At 33.8% G+C, this 19,360-nt stretch overlaps 1 protein-coding gene across 1 annotated transcript; it reads left to right on the top strand.

Moving 5' to 3' along the window:
* Nucleotides 1-882: 882 nt before the first annotated feature.
* LOC139855357 (glycine-rich protein 2-like) lies at nucleotides 883-1,781 on the top strand. Its single transcript, XM_071844583.1, has one exon. The coding sequence runs from the start codon at nucleotides 953-955 to the stop codon at nucleotides 1,568-1,570; it is 618 nt and encodes a 205-aa protein (XP_071700684.1). The 5' UTR covers nucleotides 883-952; the 3' UTR covers nucleotides 1,571-1,781.
* The last annotated feature ends 17,579 nt before the right edge of the window (nucleotides 1,782-19,360 follow it).

Genomic DNA, 19,360 nt, shown 5'->3' with positions numbered 1-19,360 from the left:
TAGATATATTATAAAATGGTATGCATGCCGTCAACTTTCGATGTAATGAAAGATTGTCTTTTCAAAAACGAATGCAATGTTTGTAAAATGTATCATATAGATGTCAAGTACCTCGCGATGTAATCAACTGTTGTGAATCGTTTATAATCGATATGGACTTCATCCGGATGGATTAGGACGGGTCCCTTCACTAAATTGTTCTAAGATGCCAGTCACATGATTGCTTTTAGCGAGAATACTTGACGGTCGTTAGTATTAGGCACCAACCGCGTAACTAGTGCAAACATTAGGTTCATCCACGCAACAAAAAAACTTAAAGCTCATCCATGTAATTTTGACCAAACATCGTGTACCAACCATGTACTTTGTCAAGATTATATTCCAGTTTATGAAAGTTAGGTAGAGCCACATGAAGATTAGATTTTTTTAAAAAGCCCAAGAAGGACACATATGTTTTTTGCTTATTTGTTGAAGAAAAGTATGCTACATAGATTTCGTTAGATAATTTTTTCTAGCTTCTCGCTAGCTTAATAAAATTTGGTAATTTTTTTTTTTTTTTTTAATGTATAATTGAGAATAGTTTTAAAAAAATGTGGATTATGGGATAGTAATAGTTGGTTGGATGAGTAAAATAGTATACACATGCCCTTATCCATAGCCGTCAGATAAGAAAGGGGATACGAAATTTCAATAAGGGTAAATCAGAAATTTCAGCCCAACAGGTCAAGATTCAAGTCTCCGTTTCTTCGACCAACAATGACCTAATTTTTAGTTTCCAATTCTGCCCTTATCCTAAAAAAGCCCTTCATACATCTTACATCTATATCTCTATCCTACATCTTATCTTATCTATAAATATAAATATAAATATCTAAAATCCATATCGGTGATATCTTGGATTTTAGGGTTTCTTAATTTCTAGGGTTTCAAGTCATACAAACAAAACAAAAAAATGGCGGAAGAAAGGAAATCAGGAACCGTCAAGTGGTTCAATGATACCAAAGGATTTGGTTTCATTACACCTAATGACGGCGGTGAGGATCTGTTCGTTCACCAATCTTCGATCAGAACTGACGGTTTTCGTAGTTTAGGAGACGGAGAGACCGTTGAGTTCTTAGTGGAAACTGGATCTGATGGACGGACTAAAGCTGCCGACGTTACCGGTCCTGAAGAGGCTCCAGTGCAAGGTAGTACTCGTGGTGGCGGTGGAGGTGGCGGTGGTGATCGTTACGGAGGTGGAGGTGGAGATCGGTATGGCGGAGGAGGAGATCGGTATGGCGGAGGAGGAGATCGATATGGAGGAGGTGGAGATAGATATGGTGGAGGCGGTGGTTATGGCGGTGGACGTGGAGGACGTGGTGGCGGTGGTGGTAATGCTTGTTTTAAGTGTGGCGAGTCTGGTCATATGGCTAGGGATTGTAGCCAGGGTGGAGGCGGTGGTGGATACGGTGGAGGTGGTGGTTATGGTGGTGGACGTGGCGGTGGTCGTGGTGGTGGAGGTGGTGGGTGTTACAACTGTGGTGAAGAAGGGCATTTTTCAAGGGAGTGCCCTAACTCTAGCAACCGGTAGATCTTAGATCTGTGTTTAAACACACATTAGTTCACCTTCTCTATGTGTTTTTAAATTTTTATTTTGTTTCTATTTTTGTTTTAATGTTGTTTATTATTATATCCTTATGAATCAATGGTGGAACTATTTTTGTGATGTTAATTTTGGGTTTCTATGTGATTCTCAATTTTTAGGGTTTCTTTATGGTATACATTTCTTCTTCAGTTTGTTATATTCTTTATTTTTTTATTTTAATTGAACTAAAATAGGCTGGGTTATAGATTTGGTGGTTTGGATTTCTTTCTAGCAACTATGGTTTAACAATATTCGAGCAACATGTATTGTTTTGCTACTTTATCTATTTGAATTCACTACATATAAAAAATCGGTTTCATGAACGTTTTTGATACAGGGTTGACTCGATGCATCGTAGTCCAAGAATATGATTTGGTTGTGATAGTAAAAGTAAATATGGTGCAATTTTGTTGTTACTAATTGAAAGAGCCATTGCATAATGAAGGTGAAGATTATCGTAGGTCGTAATATAGCTAATTGCAAGATAATTGTTACTCTGTTTTTCTAAACTTCTTTCTTTGCAATCGAATTTCTAAAGCGAGAGAAGATCATGTATAATCTTTTGCTTGATTAAATAGATCAAGCAACGTGTGGTGTTTGATCATTGAATAATGTGATTGAACTCTTCTTGTTGACTGTAGAGCCATTTGGTAGGGATACAGAGGCGCACAAGTCCACACAGTTTAGTTTAATAGGCTCACCTTGAGGAAACTGCACTTATACTCGTCAAAAAAACATATCCTTAAACATTGACACTAATATTTTAGGTTTCAATTCGAGCTAACGATTTCATTTGTCACATTTGTTGAAAAGAATAAGATCGAGAAGTCAATCATGAGAATTGGCATTGGCATCAAACTAATGGCCATACGTGCACTTTTCAAAGGGAATGACATGACTTCTTTCTTTTAATTGCGTAACTAGCTTAAGACCCGCGGATTCGCAGGTTTTATCAATGAAAATTAGAAATGTGCAAATTTGTGACTAAGATACACTAATTGACTTGTTCCCATATTGTGAACAAATAGCCTACCTAAGACATAACAAAAACAATACAAATTAAGTAAATATGTATAAAACAGTGGTAGTATAAATCTGATAGGTTTGTGGATCATAAATGCATGCAATGACACACTCATGATTATTGTTTTGACTTAAAGAAGTGAAAGTAGCATAACAGCAATAATAACATCACCAATACAACATCGGTCCACAAACCGATATTTATACTCGCACTTCAGCTGCACCTCCCTAAGAGCAACATAACATACAGTTTTTTAGGATTACCAGCCTCATACACATGTTTCTTCAAAACTAATATCAAGATCTCAGAAGCAGTCGCATCCCTGGACTGATTTGAGCTTCTAATCTTCAATGCTATTACCTTCAACCTAATTGCATTCTTTACTTGGACTTGCAACTCTTCAAGTAAATGTTTAGCACAACAAATGAATACTTTATCAAACAAATTAGCAGCTAAATGAAAGCTTTATCAAACAAAGTACAAAATATTTATGTGAGTTTGAGTATTACACAACCCTTAAGAACAAAAAACAATGCAACACCAACAAAATAACTTAAACTTTTTATCAAATAATGGCAAACATGTTACCCAATGACATAAAAAAAGTTGCATTTTAAAATTTGAAAACAACAGAATATACTTACCAATATATAATCTAAATACGCTATACTTTCTTGTAAACCACAATCTTGGTTGTTTTTGTATCCTTCCCGTCCTCGTCCAAGATGACCACCTTCAAACCCTGAAAGGAGATATTTAACGGGTTTAGAAGTCTGTCTAGCCAAAGTCTCCACATTAAAATATTGACTTTACGATGAAGGAATTTGTGCATACTCGTGTGTAACGAATTAAGTTGTTTTGTGAGTTACATAAAAGAGATATAAGGTGTTTCATGTTTTGATATTTTCACCAATTTATATGAGTACGTTGCCTTTTAGGTTCATAATTTATGTATCCAAATGTTCATCAAATAATATATGCACTTAAACTTTTAGTAGGGGAGTTACTTCAATAACGTCGGATCAATAGGCATTTGATTCTAATTCCTACTTGTGGTAGCAATCGGAGACAAAAGTTACTCAGGTCAACATATTAATAAGTGTTCTCATCAGTATCCCCCACAGTTTCGCTCCCGTTCTTGTGTTCAATGACACCAATGGCGGCACCATTGTCCTCACTCGCCATCACTTTTTAGTCACTTTCGTGTTGGGATAACAAATTTGAGAGCAAAAGAAAAGAATAAATTTCTTGTAACTTTAACATTATTACTCATACTTTGATTTAATTCATAATTATTTAGTTTTGAAAAAAGGTTTAAGGAGGTGTCAACGTGACGCTAATGTGACGGTTAATTTTGGGAGGAAGTTTAGTGATGAATGGGAGTGGTAAGTAAATTGATCAAAATTGCCCACATCTAATCAAATAGCTCAAAAGAACTTTGAAGTATACTCAACGTATTAAGAAGCTCACTAACATCATTCATTTCGAACTTTTATCCAAACCAGTTGACCCACCCATCGTTCCACCTCTACCTACAATAATAAATTGGGACTGCTCTCGGCCAAAAACAAACCTGTTGAAATTTGCAGTCCCCAAACTTCGATCAACTTGCCTAGCTGCAACCATATCGTCTTCTACCACCTGTCATTGCATTACATTGCGCACCTTAAATTACCATCAACATAACAATTTCATCTTGATATTAAGTCTCCCTTTTATTTCCTTCAAGAAAACCACTTGCATACCATACGATAGAAAGTTGTAAATGAATAGCTTAATCAACTCTATCATACCTTTTGTAATTCTGTCCCAATAGAATGTGGCAATGATCTAAGAGTCACCATTTACCATCTCCACACATTTAACGTTTGTTCATCTACAATTCCCACATAGCCCACAGACGACGAGTGGAACGGGAGAACTAAATCAGTTGGTAAAATGTTTGATTTTCCTTCAGAAAGTATCTGTATTTGAACATCTGTATCTAGCTTCATTTGATAAAATTTAAAATCATATTTCACCTGCAAATAGATGAAAAAGTAATTACACCACAAAATTATACTCAATCACATTATATAAACCTACAAAGTACCTTTTGAAGATCCATTAAGTACTTTAGCAATCGAATATTCTCCACACCGTTACTGTTTAGAGTCCCTGATTGTAACGATGTCTCGTCTATTGTAAAATGCGAGCCATCTGCACACAGAAGAATACCAGGCACAAGTCTGCAGAATTCATGACACAAAAAGGTTTATATAAGTTATAAAACTTAGTCATTATAGACTAAAATACAAAAAGTAATTGATCACGTGATACTCCTGATAAAAAACTTGTTGTTTGCCTTACTCGTTGGTGTGCCCTCATTAACGAACCTATAAATGGGGAGTTCTCGGTTTCATTGTCATTTGCCAGACTACATGAAACACAATATTAATCAACATAATTTAAATAAAATACATTATTGGCATACTATTTGTATAGTGGTAGACATACTAATGTTCAAGTAAATTAGACTCAATAATTTAGTGATAATTAGGAAGGATTTAGTTATGATTAGGTCAGATTTAGTTACGACTTACGATTAGGCCAAACTGACTGATACCACAAGCAGGTCAAATTCAACAAATATCTAAACAATGGGTTACAAGTTAGTTAAAGCATGTTTTTAACAATGGTTTGTGAGTCACCAAAGTGTGTATTTCGTGAATACAAACTACTAAGAGCTTAAGTTAATATTGTACTCTAGTTTTGCATTGGTTTTTAACACCATAACTGTCTACAACAAATAAATTGCAAGTGATCAACACGAGTACAACACCGAATAAGACATGGTCCAACCCACACTTATAGAATATTTTACTTTTTACAAAAAACCATTTAACCTGCTACCCGACCTGACTAAGGTTATATCAGTACATTGCATCTTCTATTTAAGTTCCAAAAGTGTGATTTATTATATATCCACACACCAATATTTAAAAGCTAACATTTTGTATTAGTAGTGCAACTTCACTTAAATTTGTGGCTATTTTCAGTTACCTGTTTGACATGAAACAGATCCATAACATTAGCCAGATTGCCTGATATATGATGATGACTGCACTACCTCCCCATTGCCCAACATCTACAATTACAGAATGAATTCGACTTCCATACTCATAGTAACTCGTATGTACGTAAACGAAAATCTCAGGCCAAAATGATATCAAAATATGTACACAAAAGCGAAACATATATAATATCATTTGATGGTATGCTTACAAAGTATTATTACATATGAAGCATGCAAAGCAATGGAAGTATAGTTTCTGATTTGTTGATCTGGTTTGCAATTATATCAAGTAGATTATGTTAAAAATAATCTCATGTACTATCAGAGTGAGCACAACTAACCAGGATGTAGTCAACTCGGACTGTCCTAAAAATAGTTGTCTATTTTCACAAGATCTCGTTTTGACCCATTACCCAACCTGCATGACCATCTCTAAAAGTTTCTATTAACAAAACATGAATAAGTTAAAATTTAGTTGGTAGTATAGGAGGAAATACCTCTTAAAATGGAACAAAGTGTTAGACCTCTTGTATGCGAAATAGACGGTACTTCTGGATTGTGAGTTTCAATGTCCTCCCACCCTTCAACCACTCCAAGAATGTCCCCATCTGACCCGGAACCTATCTCTCTTGCACACCAAAACGATTCCATCAAAATTTTAGCCCCTGTTATTGTACCCATAACCTTCAGAGAGAAAATAAGGGTATAATAAGATGATAATATCTATATCTATACAAATAAATGCCTTCCAACAAATCAATTAAAAGTCTACAAAGATGAACATAAAAATTTGATAATTTTATAGCCTAACTACTTCAACTGGAATTTTGTCCAATGAATGGGACAAAAATAAAACTATCTCACACACAACGGTGATGCAAGTTGAAGAGAACTCAATACATGTTATTACTTACATTAGCACAAATTTTCAGGTCTTATGTGATGAGCCACATTGTTTGATATTCATCCTTGCAGCTATGGATTGCAAGTCATTCCCAAAATAACGATCTTAATTGAGGTTTTGAACAACCTTTAAAAGAAGTGTAATTAGGCGCCACACACCATTTCTTACAGAGTTACATTTATATCTTTCTGATGTTCACATCATAACCCTTATTCAAACTAACACTAACATATAAAGTAGTTCCAGTAAACCAAGCAAGAACTGATCGGTAGTAGTATAAACATTAACGCCAAACCATCTCCATTAGCTATATATCCGATCAAGTCAGTCACAACAATATTATCAAAACTCATAATATCAAAACCTAAAGTTTGACTACCTAATTCAACTTTCCGAACCACCAACCAACATACGAACAACAAAACTCAATACTATAATCATGTACAAACTTATTCAAGCTATACTGGATACCAAAATTTACATTTTGACTTAGAAAGTCAAACTTCAAACAAAAGTCTCGAAATTAAACATTTAAACATTACCTTTGGTGGTGCCTTCACCATTATGCACCAAACCGTTATCACCTTTCATATCATCTCCTTCAGAATGAAGGTTGAACTTGATAAAATTTACAAAAATTCAATAAACAGGCAATTTGAAAAAGGTACCAACCTTCGGCTTTATCTTTTCGGGGCAATGGACCATTGTTCACCATTAATTCCATCTCTCCTTTATTACTTTCCCACACATTCCACTTCATATCCATTTGATCCTTCATAATTTCATCATTATCAAGTAACTCATTTCTCAAAATATTAAATTTATTAGAAATCTCCACATCAGTACCTTTCATTTCTTCATTATTCTTTTGATTTATCTCAACTAAAACACTATTCCCAAGTTCATCATCATCATCATCATCATCATCATCTTTATCATCATGAACTAATACATCATCAGCACAGATTATGAAAGTACCAAACTTGACATACAGTGATATAATAATAATAATAATAATCTTTAAACAAAGTGTTGGAGAAATTAATAAAGTTAACCCAGCATATAAAATTTTAGTTTACCTACAATCAGGTCTTCAACAACCCATCACAGCACAATTGTAATTTGTAAACAAATACTCCAGAATGTTCCTGTACACCAAGAACGCCAGTCCAAAATCCCATCTTCCACCAACGAAAATAATGCCCTTCAACATCAAAGATAAACAATCGAAAAATCAATAACCCTAGCAACGTATGAATATTAATTATGCAAGAAAGAAAGTAAAACCCTAACGTTTTATCAATTTCCTGAACCGATTAATGAAATTAAAAAAGAAGCGAATAAACCCTAGCACCTCGTCGATTGCCTCAAAGTCGCAAAAGGTTGTAGATGCATAAATAACAATGAAATCAGGCGATTAAAACATGAATCATCAATGAAATCATATACATATAGGCGCATGCCCATTGAAACTTAGCAGGAATGTTTTTTTTTTATTTGATCGTGTATTGTGGAATAAAAATCGCTTCATCAATACTCTGAATCGCAAACCCGAATTAACAATGGAGATATACTTTGCTTTTGATTTTGAAATAGAAGATGATGATGTAACGATGGATTTTTCAGTAGAAATCAACCCGCTATCCTTGATTGATACCAGTGAAATCACGGAAGTAGAATGAAAGTTGTAGAGATTTTGCCCTAATTTTGTGTGTGTGGCGTTTCAAATGGCGACTGATGGATGTATGTTCTTGAAGAGAGAAAGCATTTTGTTTTAGGATTAAATTAGGGTTGATGATAACAACGTGACCCCTATTCAGATGCAATACTCCCGTAATTTTATTCTATGAAGGGTATTATTGGAAGTCTTGTGTAACATCCCGTTTTTCTCGTACATGTCATGTCTAAAGGTACATATTTAATTGTTAATACGCTTATAACTCCTTCGTTTATGTTATGAAATAAAATAAAGTGTTAGTTAATGTGTGTGTGTATATATATATAAACATATATATATATATATATATATATATATATATATATATATATATATATATATATATATATATATATATATATATATATATATGCTTGCGAATGTTTGCATGTATAAGTATATGTATGGGTTTTGATAGTGTTAAGTCATGTGAGACTTAAAGACGAAGTTTAAACGTATATAGGAAGCGTGAACGAGGTGTACAAGTCGAATAAATCAATGGTTGAATTAAAGTAGTCGAAATGGTCAGTTGCAGCACAACGTCGCGCCGCGATTGTGCTTGGCGCGCCGCGACATTTCACACGAATCAAAATCATGAGTCGATCAAAACAGTTCGAAATTTTAGTGAAACACCGCGCCGCGGCATTTGGGAGTCTCGCCGCGACCATACGGGCGAACTGGTTCCTGTTTCAGTTTTTAAAATAAGTGGTCCAAGGGTAGTTCCGTCTTTTTGCGTGTGGATCTGATTGGGACATTAAATCTCAACCACTTCTCCATCTTTATTCATTTTTTTTCCATTTTCTTTCTCTATTTTCTCTCAAAACATAAAACCCATTTGATTTCAAAGTGAGATTTGAGAGTGAAGATTTGAGATTTTATCTTTGGAGCAAGAAGTAATATTGTTACCCTCGTTCTTAGCTACGAGTGGATAGTGTTGGTAAGTCTTAACTCCGTGTTTTGAGTTTTAGTTAATTTATGGCTAGGGTTTGGTCATTTGAGACTTGTAAGACCCATTTGAAAATTTAATGGGTGAATTTGGGTTAATTTGATGTAAGAAAATCCAAATGGAGTTAATCTAGGGTTTGGTCATGTAAATTGGGATTATGTAAGTGTTAATTGTGTTGTTAGTCACTAATAAACTTGTAAAATAATGGGAGAATTGTTAATGGGTCATGTTTGGCTAAAATTGTAAGTCTAAGTATTTAAAATGGGTCAAATGGGTGATTGTTGACCTAGTTGGGTGAGATGGGTATGAAATACCCATAAATTGTGTTAGTTGGTGATAGTAGACTCTAATCACTAGCTTTTAGTGATTTATGACGAGTCATGGCCATTAATGGGCGGTTTTGGTGGATGTAAGTCATTTAATGCATTTAGGTCATTAAATGCTAAAGAGTTAAGAGTTGGTGGTTAGTCCACTAGATTGTATGTTAATTAAATGCATAATGTGATAGGTGCATTACATCGAAGGTTGCGAGCTTGATTCCTAATTCACCAAAGGCGATAAGGTGAGTGGAATAATTATATGCATGCATATATAATGTATTTATTTGTGTAGCATGAGTTGTGAAGTGTCGACGTGTTAAGACACCACATCTCACGTGGCGAGTGAAGTGTCGACGTGTTAAGACACCACTCGGGGGTGAAGCATCGACGTGTTAAGATGCCACTCCGAGAGTTGTAATGGGTGAAGTGTCGACGTGTTAAGACACCGCCCGGGGTGAAGTATCGACGTGTTAAGATGCCACCCGTGGGGTTAGTGTACGACGTGTTAAGTACTCTAACGGTTGTTATGAACAACGATGGGAAATGCGAGTACCATCCCTTGTATTATTGGTTAGCCATGGTTGTGTGACGTAACGTAGCATATTATATCGTTCGAGTTATATGCTTTTGCTATGCTAGCTTGTGTGGTCGAAGGTTTAGTATTATACTTGTGATAGTATGATTATTTGTATTGCTAGCATGTATGCGGTAAATGCGTAAGTGATTGCAAGTAAGTAGGTTGTATATGTAATCGTATAATTGTTGCACTCATTAAGCATTAGCTTACCCCTCTCATTGTTTATCTTTTTAGATGCAGGTACGAAGAAGGGGAAGGGGGTTGTTGGGCACTAGTTACCCCTTGTTGGATGCTAGTTGAAGCTTTTGAAGTCGGCATAGTGTTTTGGGTAGTTTAGCCCCAAACCATGCTCGAGTGTTGTTTGTATTAAAAATATCATTTTTAACGGGTCGAACTTGTAGTACATTTGTTAAAGGGCCTTTGTGCCTTATTTGTAAACATTAAACTTGTGACATTGTTTTAATGGATTGAATGGAACGTTTCACGTTATGTAACCATTTAGTTGGGCGTTAATGGCTATTAAATAAAAAAAAAATACTCGTGTTAAATACGGGTTGGGTTGTTTTAAGTGGTATCAGAGCATGGTCTAAGGGATTTAGACGACTTGAGATAGGTGCCTAGACTTAGACTTTATTGTGTGTGCGCTTTATGCGGGACTTGTAGGACTTCCGGATGGATCGAGTTTGGTTAGTGCATAGGTTTATGTGAACTGACCTTGCGCTATTTGTTTTGTGTTGTATTTGAAATCCATCAAGCGAGATAGACGTTGTACTAGCAAGTTAATGCGAGATGCTCGCGTAACAATGACTAGCTACCATTGTTACGGGTGTAAATCGTGTCAAACAAGCGATGTACGACGATTGTTGAGCAAGATGGGGCGGTAAGGTGTATATGTGTATATATATGTGTTATGTCTTTTCGTTTCGATGTTTAACCTCTTCCGTTTTATGGAATGAAGATGAGAAACGGGCATGACATCGATAATGGGGGCACGAGCGAGGACCCTGAGTTCACGGCCAAGGTTGAGGCCATTTTGAAAAGTCACCATACATCTTTCCTAGAAGATGTTAAGAAGATGTTCCTAGATACGATTGATGAGCAATTAGTCAATGTAGTAAAGGAACAAATTAAGGTTGTCCTTCAAGAGGATTGATGGAATTCAACATTATAACATGTTCTTAATGTTAACATAATCACAAAAACTATTTTATGAAAGTTAAAGCAAGCGGAAGCATAATTTTTAAGAAAACAAGTTTATATGTTTGACCATTTATATTGAATCTCATGTTAATATCAAGTCTTGAATATATGCTTACATAAAAGAGCAAGGAGATAAGATTTATACCTCCTCAAGCGAGTTTGAGGGCTGTTTTCAAGAGTGCAAGATGATGATGAAGATGATGAATGAAAGCCTCTAACTTGAAGCCTCAAGTGTGTAATACCCACAAGCCCTTTTTCACCAACACTACCTTTGTTTGAGTTAGGATTTAAGACACTTAATCACCTAGATTACCAAGCAAAAACTCCCTCCTTTTTCCTTGCAAAGTCACGGCAGCAGCAACACAAGAACAAGGAGAGAATAAGTTCAATTTGTTGTCCCCAAATGAGTGAGTCAATGCTTGGTTTTAGAGAATTGCATGCACTTGAGAAGTGTGATATTAAAAGTAACAAAAGACTAGCATGGGGTGTCTCCTTGGAGACCCCAAAACCGTCCCCCATATTTGTTTTATAACAAGATTTATCTTTTATAAAACTTGTTATAAAATGTCTTGTAAAACTTGTTATAAAATATGCATTTGTTAAGTTACTTACATTTTATAAACCAATTTATAAAATATAACACAACATAATTATTTAAACCTATAAATAATTAAATATAAATTATCCCCGATTTTCTAAAGTTCAAGTGTCGCGTATTTATTTAACGATCCAGTCGTTAAGATTAAATACTTATAATGTCGGTAAGCTTGTTATTGGGTATGACCCGACTTGGATCATAACATATTAGTGATAATGCTAAAAACGAACATATATTTCATAGCATTATTCCTCAAGAAAGACAAGCTTTTAGTTGCAATTGTTCTATTTACAAGAGATATTCGTTTAAATAATAAAAGGTGAAGACAAAAGGCAGATTCAACAAATTGAAGACAAAAAGATCCAAAGAGCTAAAAAGTACAAGATACAATTAAAAAGGTTCAAAATATTGATGAGGAACGTCTCAAAATGACAAGAGTACAAGTTACAAGACGCAAAGTACGCGATTTAAAATAATACGCGAGGACGTCCGAAAATCCGGAACCGGGACCTGAGCCAAGAAGAAAGACGCAACGGACCAAAAATATCTAGTCTACTATGCACAAGAATATAATATAATATATATATAATTATATATTATATATATTATTATTATTATATTACGTCGGCAAGAAGAAAACAAATCCATTTGGCTGGCTCCAGGGTGGCCATGCGACTCGCATGGCCAGAAGCACAAATCCATGCGAGTCGCATGGAGTGAGATTGCTGGTCAGGTCCTATATAAAGCCAGTTTTCTGCCGAGTTTTGATCATCTTTTTCTCTTCCTCTTCATACGTAAATATATTTATATTTATAATTTATATTTTAATTTTAATTATAATTCTAATAATAAGGGTATGTTAGCGAATGTTGTAAGGGTGTAAGTCGAAATTCTGTCCGTGTAACGCTACGCTATTTTTAATCATTGTAAGTTATGTTTAACCTTTTTATATTAATGTCTCGTAGCTAAGTTATTATTATGCTTATTTAAAACGAAGTAATCATGATGTTGGGCTAATTACTAAAATTGGGTAATTGGGCTTTGTACCATAATTGGGGTTTGGACAAAAGAACGACACTTGTGGAAATTAGACTATGGGCTATTAATGGGCTTTATATTTGTTTAACTAAATGAAAGTTTGTTAATGTTAATATAAAGATTTACAATTGGGCGTCCCTATAAATTACCATATACACTCGATCGGACACGATGGGCGGGGTATTTATATGTACGAATAATCGTTCATTTAACCGGACACGGGAATGGATTAATAGCCACTAGAATAATTAAAACAGGGGTGAAATTACATTCAAGGGTAATTGGTGTAATTGTTAACAAAGTAGTAAAACCTTGGTTTACACGCAGTCGATAACCTGGTGTATTCATTAAACAAAGTATTAAAACCTTGTTACAATTCGAATCCCCAATTAGTTGGAATATTTAACTTCGGGTATAATAATAATTTGACGAGGACACTCGCAATTTATATTTATGACTGATGGACTGTTATGGACAAAAACCAGACGGACATATTGAATAATCCAGGACAAAGGACAATTAACCCATGGGCATAAAACTAAAATCAACACGTCAAATATCATGATTACGGAAGTTTAAATAAGCATAATTCTTTTATTTCATATTTAATTTCCTTTATTTTATATTTAATTGCACTTCTAATTATCGCACTTTTATTTATTGTTATTTAATCGCACTTTTAATTATCGTACTTTTTAATTATCGCAATTTTATTTTATCGCATTTTTATTATTCGCAATTTCATTATCGTTATTTACTTTACGCTTTAATTTAAGTCTTGTATTTATTTTATATTTTACATTAGGTTTTAACTGCGACTAAAGTTTTAAAATCGACAAACCGGTCATTAAACGGTAAAAAACCCCCTTTATAATAATAATATTATTTATATATATATTTGTATTTTTATAAAAGTAAACTAATATAGCGTTGAGCTTTGTTTAAAGATTTCCCTGTGGAACGAACCGGACTTACTAAAAACTACACTACTATACGATTAGGTACACTGCCTATAAGTGTTGTAGCAAGGTTTAAGTATATCCATTCTATAAATAAATAAATATCTTGTGTAAAATTGTATCGTATTTAATAGTATTTCCTAGTAAAATATAAACTATTTTATATACACCCCGCTGCACATCAAGTATTTTTGGCGCCGCTGCCGGGGATCGAACTCTTAAACGCCGGAAGCGCAACGCTAATATAAAAAAAAAAAAAAAATTTAGTTACTTTTATTAAAAGTCGTTTTTGTAAAAATACGTTTTTAAAAATATAAAAAGAAAAACAAAAATATTAGTATTTTTAAGATTTTGTGAATATTTAAGTTTTATAAGTTTCTTTATTTCTATTTTAAGTTTATAAAAATATAAGTTTTATTTTAAAATCTTTTATTTATTTATAAAAACAGAAAAAAAAAAAAAAAAAAATAATAAGTAATCGGGCCAAGGTACTGTAGCAGCCCAACTTTTGGCCTGGATCCGAAAACCATGCGAGTCGCATGATAATTCAACTAAACCCCATGCGAGTCGCATGAGGGGTCTGACAGGGCCACAAACAAACCCTAATAACGCATTTATTACGGAGTATAATATATTATTATTATTAAACCCTAATTTGATTTTATTATTATTAATTAAGTTTTTAGTTTAATTAATTACTTTTAATTAGTTTTATTATATTTAACACTTAATACTTTAATATAATTAATATAAAAATAATATTTTAATAAAAATTGTATTTTTTTTTTATCACTTTTTATTTCTTTTAATATTTTGTCCCTTTTTAATCGTTGTAGCGTAATATTTGTATTTTTAGCTCATAATTAATTTTAAAATTAGTTTTTGCTATAGTTATTTTTACTCCTAGATTTTTAGGTTTTGCCATAGAATTCCTTAAGTGCTTTTTCGTTAGACTAAGATTTAGGTGCTTTAGAATTTTGCGACGCCTTTTTAAGTTTTAGTTTCTTTTTAAGTTATTTCCATTTGGGATTTAGTTTTTCCTGTAAGCTTTAATATTTTTAGACCGTTTACTATGTATCAATTATCATTCCAATTAGTAATTTCAATTTGCGATTATAATTTTAAGTTAGTTGTAGTAATAAGGTTAGGTTAGTTAAGTATTTTTAAGTTTTTATAAGTTTCTTTTATTTTTCCGTCACCTTTTATTTTTCAACCATTTTTTTTCTTTTTCGACCTTTTTCGACGAACTCTTTTTCTCTCTTATTTCTCGCTATTCTAGTTTTAGGACATAGATTTTTATTCTACTTCTTATCTAAATTTCTTAAAATTACGAAAATTTATTTTAAGTGGTTAAATTGATAGACATCAAAATTTTCTGGTTCGTAGTAATAGTTGGATTTGTACGTGGACCGGGTTATTGGAGCCAAACAGTCCTCAATTATATTGAGACCAAACGAATCCTGCCCCTCTGCTGCATCTTTTGGCTATTCGAAACGTGGGCAAAATCAGAAAAGTCTATTGATTGGATAACTTATTATAATTTTTCTTTCCTTTTAAAAAACTAATAGGATATTCAGTGAATGCACCGAGCAAGACGTTCATCACCTTTTGTACGTTCACCACCTGTAACTAGATCAAGACATCGTTTAACAAATATAACCGCCGTTGATTTTTCTTTAGAATCGTCATCCAGTCGACCAAGTACTTCAGTTCAAATTTCCGATAATCCAGTTTTTGAAACAAACCTCACAATTGAGAATCCAGAAAATATTCAGGAACGGTTCATAGATCCTGAACCATTAAACTTTCCTCCGGAACCACCAATCATTCAAACAGAGATTGTTGAGGAACGAACTATTAAATCAGAATCATCTAGTGATACCGATTCAACAAATTCAATTATGGAGAATCTGGAACCTTTAAGTATGGAAGACCGAATGAGAGCTAAACGCACTGGCCAAGGTCACGCAATTACTCATCCAGACATTAATGCGCCAGATTATGAAATCAAAGGACAAATTCTACACATGGTGACTAATCAATGCCAATTTAGTGGTGCGCCGAAGGAAGATCCAAATGAACATCTACGTACCTTTAATAGGATCTGCACACTATTCAAAATAAGAGAAGTGGAGGATGAACAGATATATCTCATGTTATTTCCCTGGACTTTAAAGGGAGAAGCCAAAGATTGGTTGGAATCGTTACCTGAAGGGGCGATCGATACATGGGATGTTTTAGTTGACAAATTTCTTAAACAATTTTTTCCCGCATCTAAAGCCGTAAGACTTCAAGCAGAAATTGTTACGTTCACACAGAAGCCAAATGAAACTCTATATGAGGCGTGGACAAGATATGGAAAGTTATTAAGAGGATGTCCGCAACATGGTTTAGACACCTGTCAAATAGTACAAATATTCTACCGAGGATGCGACATCACTACAAGAAAAGACATAGATATAGCAGCTGGTGGTTCTATTATGAAGAAAACCGAAACTGATGCTTACAAAATTATTGATAATACTGCTTCCCACTCACATGAGTGGCACCAAGAAAAAGATATCATTAGATCATCTAAAGCAGCTAGAGCCGATTCTAGCCATGACTTAGATTCCATTTCGGCAAAGATAGATGCTTTCGAGAGACGAATGGAAAAGATGACTAAAGATATTCACTCAATACGAATTAGTTGTGAGCAGTGTGGAGGACCACATTTGACAAAAGATTGTCTCAGTATTGAATTAACAATGGAACAAAGAGAGAATATTTCATACATAAACCAAAGGCCTGGAAATAATTATCAGAATAATTATCAACCGCCAAGACCGATTTACAATCAAAACCAGAATTATAACCGAAATATTCCATACAACAACCAACAAGGTCCTAGCAATCAACAAGTATCCAATAATACTTACAATCAGCAAAGACCGAATTTTCAAAACAAACCACCACAACAAACCGATGATAAAAAGCCAAATTTAGAAGATATGATGACGAAGCTAGTTGAAACTCAAACGCAGTTTTTCACATCTCAAAAACAAACCAATGAACAAAATGCTCAAGCATTTAGAAATCAACAAGCTTCTATTCAAAATCTGGAACAAGAAGTAAGTAACCTAGCAAGGTTAATAGGTGAAAGAAAACCGGGAAGTTTACCTAGTGATACAAATGCTAACCCCCGGAATGAAACAGCTAAAGCTATTACCACAAGAAGTGGTACAACACTTAAACCACCTGAAATACCAGTAACTTCTGATGAAACTATTCCTACTCCACAAGAACCACAACCTAATCAAGATAAGGAAAAAGAACCGGTAGTTGAAAAGGTTAATGAAGATAACACAGTTAAGGATAAACCTTATGTTAAACCATACCAACCACCACTTCCTTACCCGAGTAAAATGAAGAAAGAAAAACTTGAAGCCGAGCAATCCAAATTCTTGGATATGTTTAAACAGATAAATGTAAATCTTCCTTTCATTGATGTGATTTCAGGAATGCCAAGGTATGCTAAATTCTTGAAAGATCTAATCACGAATAGAAAGAAAATGGAAGAACTCTCGGCTGTTACTATGAATGCTAATTGTTCAGCAGTGCTGTTGAATAAGATACCAGAAAAACTATCTGATCCAGGAAGTTTCACAATTCCATGTTTTCTGGGTAGTCTTAGTTCAATAGAAGCATTGGCAGACTTAGGTGCTAGTATAAATCTAATGCCGTATTCACTATACGCTAAACTAGACCTTGGAGAATTAAAACCAACCAGAATAAGTATACAACTAGCCGATAGATCAATAAAATATCCTAGAGGGATAATGGAAAACATGCTAGTTAAAGTTGGTACTTTAGTATTCTCAGTAGATTTTGTTGTTCTGGACATGGAAGAAGATTCTCAAGTTCCTCTCATATTAGGAAGACCATTTTTAAACACGGCTAAAGCAATGATAGACGTGTTCGGTAAGAAACTGACCCTAAGTATAGAGGATGAGAGTGTTACCTTTTCAGTTGATAGAGCAATGCAACAACCACAATCTGCAGATGATACATGTTATTATATTCAAACTATAGATGCACATGCAGAATTATTAGAAGAATTTCCAGAATTACAAGGAACAGGAGAATGTTCTTTAGGAGAAGGTAATGAACCAATTGATGAAGCTGAAATGTTAGCTACACTTATAGCTAATGGATATGAACCAACAACAGAAGAAATTCAAATGCTAAAAGAAGAAGACAGATATCGATATAAATCATCGATAGAAGAACCTCCGAAATTAGAGTTAAAGCCACTTCCAAACCATTTGGAATACGCTTATTTACATGGTGAATCTGAATTACCTGTAATAATATCGTCTTCTCTTACTGAAAATGAGAAATCACAACTCATTTCTGTGTTGAAAGCTCATAAACCAGCCATTGCATGGAAGATTCATGATATTAAAGGAATAAGTCCTTCGTATTGCACACATAAAATCCTTATGGAAGAAGGTCATAAAACGTATGTGCAACGCCAACGAAGACTAAATCCTAATATGCAAGATGTAGTTAAGAAAGAGATTATTAAACTGCTAGATGCAGGTTTGATATATCCAATTTCTGATAGTCCATGGGTAAGCCCAGTTCAATGCGTGCCTAAGAAGGGTGGCATGACTGTCATTACAAATGAGAAAAATGAGCTTATTCCTACTAGGACTGTAACAGGATGGCGTGTATGTATTGATTATAGAAAATTAAATGACGCCACCAGAAAAGATCACTTTCCCTTACCTTTCATAGATCAAATGTTGGAAAGATTAGCCGGAAATAGTTACTATTGTTTTCTAGATGGATTTTCCGGATATTTTCAAATTCCAATAGCACCCGAAGATCAAATATAAAATTTTTTAATTTTTAAATATGAATTTTTAAATTAAGTTTGGTGTGAATTTTTAATTTTTAAAATATAAAATTTTAATTTTATGCATTTAAAATTTTAAGTTTGGTGTGATTTTTTTTTTTAATATTAATTTTGAATTTTATATTTAAGTTGTGTGAATTTAAAAACAAAAATTTACTTTATCTCATTAAGTTAAAAATATGATTTTTAAAATTCGTCGTAAGTTGAAGACTAGGTCTTTGAACCGAAATTGCTTTACCCGAGGGAGGGACGAGAACTTTTATTATCATTATTTTTAATCTTTTTGATTTAAAGTATGCCAAAAACATTAAAAAACCCAAAAATCTAAGCTTTTAAAACAATTGCTTGAAATTGACAAATTTTAAAATTTTGTCGAAGGACGGACTAGGGCATCGTCCCGAAACGACCTCGTCCTAAAAAGAAACAAAATTTTTAAAATTTTATTTATTTATGTTTTAAAAGTATAAGATTTTATAAAAAAAAAAAAAAAAAAAATAT

Source organism: Rutidosis leptorrhynchoides, chromosome 1 (assembly GCF_046630445.1).
Source record: "Rutidosis leptorrhynchoides isolate AG116_Rl617_1_P2 chromosome 1, CSIRO_AGI_Rlap_v1, whole genome shotgun sequence".
In the NCBI taxonomy this organism is placed as follows: Eukaryota; Viridiplantae; Streptophyta; class Magnoliopsida; order Asterales; family Asteraceae; genus Rutidosis; species Rutidosis leptorrhynchoides.
This window is presented reverse-complemented; position numbering and strand designations above follow the sequence as displayed.

Bases quoted from the DNA above. Each gene is read 5' to 3' on its own strand.
- LOC139855357 (XM_071844583.1), top strand. From the start codon at position 953: ATGGCGGAAGAAAGGAAATCAGGAACCGTCAAGTGGTTCAATGATACC.